At 44.5% G+C, this 6,189-nt stretch overlaps 1 protein-coding gene across 1 annotated transcript in view; it reads left to right on the forward strand.

The window, feature by feature from the left end:
• LOC105479461 (KH domain containing 1) overlaps positions 1-3,076 on the forward strand; it is a 96,216-nt gene extending 93,140 nt beyond the window's left edge. Inside the window, 3 exon segments of the mRNA XM_071096855.1 lie at positions 1,860-1,984; positions 2,153-2,335; positions 2,660-3,076. Coding sequence (XP_070952956.1) covers positions 1,860-1,984; positions 2,153-2,335; positions 2,660-2,859 — 508 coding nt within the window. The 3' untranslated portion in view covers positions 2,860-3,076.
• Positions 3,077-6,189: the final 3,113 nt, after the last annotated feature.

Here is a 6,189-nt window from a genome sequence, read left to right on the forward strand (position 1 = left end):
CAATAATGTATTGAGTCTCTCCTTGCAGTGCTAGTCCTTAATCTTCAGTGACTCCCCAGCCTCCACTCAAGCTATGTTCACATGTTGAAGAATTAATTGTCCTGCTCTCACTGTGATAAATGACACTTACACACCCCATACCCCTTTCAGTTTGTGCAGCACTAAGGCACTACTTTTTATGTGGATATCAGGTCACCTGATCATTATACAAACTTATCTAGTGTAATATGGAGTGAGCTTTAGACTATTATATTAATAATATTTTTCAATATTTTAAACATCTACTCCTATAGGAAATGATGTTTCTCTGAGAAAGGTACCCAGACCTAAAATGAGGCAAGTATGGACTATTCAGGAGACCTTCCAGGAGAGATGACCGACTCCCTCTTCATCTATACTCTGGGAGCTCCAATTCCAGTAATAGGAATAATATGACTAGAAAAGGTGATCCAAAATCTGTCTCTGGTCCCAGCAGAAAGCAATAGATGACACTACTTCTTTTCTGGAGGTCCAGCAACCTAGCTTAAAGTTTCATGGTGGTTTTGAATGATTTCATAGTTTTTGGTTTCTTCTTGGCTAGCCAAGGACAGCTTTTGTTTGATAGCAAATGCTGTTTGCAGCACCCACCTAAAACATTACTGTTCAGGCAGAACAGTTTTATGGCAAAGTTAAAAGACTACCTGTCTCTCTAGAACAGATTCAGATGGAGTTGGGACATGATTTCGTGGTCTGGTTTTGAAATCTAGTTATTTGTTTTTGCAACCTATTGCTAGGATTAATAGCTATTTTGTTTCCATTACTTACCTGAATTTCACTAGTACATCTTGGTCAGCCTTAAATGCTACTGTGCAGACATTATACATTCACTATGTATCTTTTGCAAAAATTGTAAATGAGGGACCAACTGTATGCAGATGCAGAGAACGTTCTCCGGATAAACTTGTGACAAGTGGATTCTGACAGTGGTGTAGATCTGAACCCCCAGATGAAAGTCCTGATGGCTGATTTTGTCTTTGGTCAAAAGGGGAGGCTGAAGAGTGAAAAAGCACCTAGGAACTTGTAGTTGGGAGCTGAGAGGCATAGTTGAATCTTCCCTTCCAAACATAAACATCTCCTGCTAAATATTTTAACCAGTCAAGGTTGCTCAGTGATTGTCACGCAACAAGATGTAGAAAGTCCATCTGTAACTATATTTGAAACCAGAGAGAGAGAACATTCTGCAATGAAGACCACATTAATCTCTTTACTTCCCTTCCTAGATAAATTTACCAGGATCATCACCAAATTGCCCCATTTTAGAAAACTGGCCCCTACTCCCTAAACGCTTCTTAGATTCACCTATTCAACTTCTACAATCAGCTCCCTACAACACTCTTCTGTTTGTGTAAAGTTTATTTTCCTATGTTGTTTGCTCTCCCTTGATGCAGCACACCAAACTCCGTCTTGTTGGAATACACCATGTGGTCATTGGGTGACTGCCAGCACCTGTGCAAATCTAGGGAGCCCACTTGGAGACTTCCTGCACCTCTATCTTTCAACCCCTGCCCTGGTTCATACCCAGTAGATCTGCTCCCAAATCCTTTGGATTTAGAGTGAAGAAATATTTTGATTCCGGGGCATTAGAAAGGCAAGCACTAATCAAATAAGATTAAGTTTGGCATGAAAGGATTAAGCTCAGAACAGATAATTACTTGGAATGAATTATCTTGGGAAGAGCTACCGGGATTGTACACTCACCCTAAGGTAGTTCAAGGGGCAGGTTGTTGGGTTCCTATGTTAAGGACAGAGCCTAGGCCCTCCCTCACTTTTCCAAGTCTTTTGCTAACCAATTTCTTGGACTTGTCCTTATTCTGTATCAGGTCGGAGCAGAGCATGGACATGGGAACTAGTGCTCTCAGCAAGAAGCCGTGGTGGACCCTGCCTGAAAACTTTCATGCTCCAATGGTGTTCCACATGGAAGAGGACCAGGAGGAGCTCATCTTTGGTGAGAGGCCCTTGCTAACGTCCCCGCCTTAATCCTTGTCTTCTCGGTTTTCAATCTTTTCCTCCTTTTCCACCTTCATCAGTCACACGTCCGTTCCCCCAAGGCCACCTCCCGACTCCCCAAGGGCTGGTGCTTGACAGACCCTCCTCTCACCTCTTATGCTCACAGGGCACGGTGACACATACCTTCGCTGCATTGAGGTGCACAGCCACACCCTTATTCAGCTGGAGAGTTGGTTCACAGCTACAGGCCAGACTCGTGTGACTGTAGTCGGACCACATAGGGCAAGGCAGTGGCTGCTGCACATGTTCTGTTGCGTGGGGAGCCAGGACTCCTATCATCATGCTCGAGGTAGGTATTCTTGGCTGAACTGTGGTTTTGGACTTGGTGGTGGAGTTCTGGCTAAGTTGTGTGGTATCTTGGATTCTTGAAGAATCCCTTTGTGGCTGGGCAATCCAGGTACTTCCCAGAGTCCATTGGGAAGAAAAGTGCTCATTTGTTTGTGGCATGAGATTGCTTAAGGTGGAGAAGGTAGCTGGGAGGTGTAAATGGGTTACCTTGGAAGGCCTGGGCTGGGGTGACATCCTCCCTGCAGCCTCCCTGATGGAGTCCAGGCCCGCCAATGGGCCCTAGTTATGGGCCCTGGTTCATTAGCCCTGGGCACATCTTTTGCAGGCCTGGAGATGCTGGAACAAGTCCGAAGCCAGCCCCTGACCAATGATGACCTGGTCACTTCCATTAGCGTGCCACCGTACACTGGAGACCTGTCTTTGGCTCCCAGGATAAGTGGAACCATCTGTCTTAGCGTTCCTCAGCCTTCCCCTTACCAAGTGATTGGTTGTTCGGGATTCCATTTGAGTTCACTGTATCCGTAATTAAGGACTGATCTCCTCTGGGAAGCGGGGATGAGAGGAGAAGTCTTGGCTTCGCTTTTGGTGAGAAAGACATGAAAGACACTGAAGAAAGTTTGAATTTGTGGCTGGGACCTGTCCCTCTCAGGTCTTGTAGACATGTGTCTGAGGGAAGTCTCCCGAATGTAAGAAAGTGTTATTGGCAAAGCAATCCAATAAAATAAGCTACCTATGATGCAAAGCCTTCGATGTGCTGTCCTCTTTCCTTAGGATGAACTTATTCACCCCAGGATTTTCCTGGACCTTCAAGTGCACACAAATGGGGAGAACGGAAAGGTGGGAGGAAGGGTCCAGATAGAGATGGAAAGTGTTCCCACCCCAACTACCTGGTGAAGTGGGCAACCAGGGAATCTGGTGAACATGAGGTAGCCAGCATTGTCCCTGATTGCCCAAGTTTGTGGGTGGGGGTGGAGGGGGTGGTTTTCAGGGAGCAATGGGTTTTGAAGTCCCTCATGCCATGAATTAAATACGAAGGATTCCTGAAACTCCATTGAAGAACGTTTTCTGATTGCCAAGTCTATATATGGATCTCTCTAGGCAAGATTATGGCAAGCTAAACCTGTCCTCAGTAGAACTCTTCCTCTTCAAATTTGCCCCTTCTCCAGCAGCCTGTATCTTAATAATGAGGCAATTGCAGTACCCTAGGAGAGTGACGATGGTGACTTGGACCAGAGTGGAGTGGCTGAAGTGTTAGGAAGTGGTTGAATTTGGAACATAATTTGAAGCCAGCAAGATTTACTAATTACATGGTTTTCACAAGGCCAATTGCCAAATAAAAGTTAAAATATCATATTCACAGTAGAAAAACACTTAGAGAAAATGTTGAAAGAATTCAGGTTATAGTAGTCGAACACTATGGCTCATGCTTGTAATCCTAGCACTTTGGGAGGCCAAGAAGGGCTCAGGTGTTGGAGGCCAGCCTGGGTAACATGGTGAAACCCTGTCTCACCCAAGAACACAAAAAATTAACCTGGTGTGGTGGCACACACCTGTCATCCCAGCTGCTTAAAGTGGGCACTGGGGTTGCAGCATTGCTTGAGCCTGGGAGGCGGAGGTTGCAGTAAGCCAAGATCATGCCACCACACTCCAGCATAGGCGACAGAGTGAGACTCTGTCTCAAAAAAAAAAAAAAAAAATATTCAGGTTTATAGACTGTCATACAGACTGCCAAAATAAATTGTCTACACATAATGGCCACTTTTTTCTTTCTAGAAGTGAATTGTTCAGTTAGTCCTGAGGCCTAGCCCAGTGCCTTAATAATTATTTGTTGAAAAATGAATGAAAGTCTTTTTAATGGCTAGGAATGTGTTCTAATATTGAAATAAAAAGAACCTGTAAAGGAGTGAAGCACATTCTAACTTGCTAGGCATAAAAAGATAAATGTATATCCCTGACCTTTGGACAATAATCAACATTGCTTTTACTAAAAATTTCCTAGGGAAAAATCTCATGATTGTCAAGGGTACCATAGTATTTCTAACTCCAATCAAACTTCTGGCAAAAGATCTGTGTATACTTTAGTACAGTTTTTAAGGAGTCTGAGCCGACGTTTTCTTTCTTTCTCTTTCTTTCTTTCTCCTTCCTTCCTTCCTTCCTTCCTTCCTTCCTTCCTTCCTTCCTTCCTTCCTTCCTTCCTTCCTTCCTTCCTTCCTCTTTCTCTCTTTCTCTCTTTCTCTCTTTCTCCTTCCTTCCTTCCTTCCTTCCTTCCTTCCTTCCTTCCTTCCTTCCTTCCTTCCTTCCTTCCTTCCTTCCTTCCTTCCTTCCTTCCTTCCTTCCTTCTTTCTCTCTCTCTCTCTTTCTCTCTCTCTCTCTCTCTTTCTTCTTTAGATGGAATCTTGCTCTGTCGCCCAGGCTGGAGTGCAGTGGCATGATCTCAGCTCACTGCAACCCCTGTCTCCCAGGTTCAAGCGAGTCTCATGCCTCAGTCTCCCAGGGATTACAGTGGGATTACAAGCATGCCACCACGCCCAGCTAATATGTTGTAGTTTTAGTACAGATGAGGTTTTGCCATGTTGGCCAGGCTGGTCTCGGGCTATTGGCCTCAAGTGATCCACCTGCCTCAACCTCCCAAAGTGCTGGGATTACAGGCATGAGCCACTGCGCCCAGCCGAGCTGTCATTTTCTAATGACCTATAAGCAATGATCCCACTGAAGGATCCCTGTCTGAAGCATTTTCTTGGGGAAACTGGAGAAAAAAAAAAAGAGCGAAAACAACCACAACAGGCTGGGTGCGATGGCTCACACCTGTAATCCTAGCACTTTGGGAGGCCAACGCAGGCAGATCACTTGAGGTCAGGAGTTCGAGACCACCTGGCCAACATGACAAAAACCTGTCTCTATGAAAAATACAAAAATTAGCTGGGTGTGGCAGTGGATGCCTGTAATCTCAGCTACTCAGGAGGCTGAGGCATGAGAAACACTTAAACCTGGGAGGCAGAGGTTGCCGTGAGCCAAGATCATGCTACTGCACTTCAGCCTGGGAGACAGTGAGACTCCACCTCAAAAACAAACAAAACAAAGCAAAAAACACCAAAAAACCAAGAATGATGCTAAATGGATTTGTGTGTGTGTGTACGTGTGTGTTTTGCTACCATATTTTCTGTTCAATAGGGTCAATATTTATTTTCTCATAGAGAATGTCCTCTGAAGCCTTAAGATATGTTCTCTATGTGGAACTACTTTTTTTTTTTTTTTTTTGAGACGGAGTCTCGCTCTGTTGCCCAGGCTGGAGTGCAGTGGCGCGATCTCGGCTCACTGCAAGCTCCGCCTCCCGGGTTCACGCCATTCTCCTGCCTCAGCCTCCCGAATAGCTGGGACTACAGGCGCCCACAACCGCGCCCGGCTAATTTTTTGTATTTTTAGTAGAGACGGGGTTTCACCGTGGTCTCGATCTCCTGACCTTGTGATCCGCCCGCCTCGGCCTCCCAAAGTGTTGGGATTACAGGCGTGAGCCACCGCACCCGGCCAGGAACTACTTTTTATTATACTGAACCAATAATTGAATATCAGCTGTGTCATTTTCATTTAAATGTAAAATTTTGTTTTTTGAATATATAATTTCTTTATTGGGTTAAAAATTTGAAAAATGCTTTTAGTGAGAAAGATACCCTCCAAATCCTGTCCTTCAGCTATACAGTATCATTTCTTGTAGGAAATCTGTTTCGAATTCCTTATATACCCTTGGTTCTCAGATAAATACACATATACAATTTTTCTTTTTTATATACAGATTGCAACATACAATATACTCTTTAGCACCTTGCCTTTTTAAAAACTTAACAATAGGTCTTGCAG

This window comes from Macaca nemestrina, chromosome 5 (genome assembly GCF_043159975.1).
Source record: "Macaca nemestrina isolate mMacNem1 chromosome 5, mMacNem.hap1, whole genome shotgun sequence".
NCBI classification, from domain to species: Eukaryota; Metazoa; Chordata; class Mammalia; order Primates; family Cercopithecidae; genus Macaca; species Macaca nemestrina.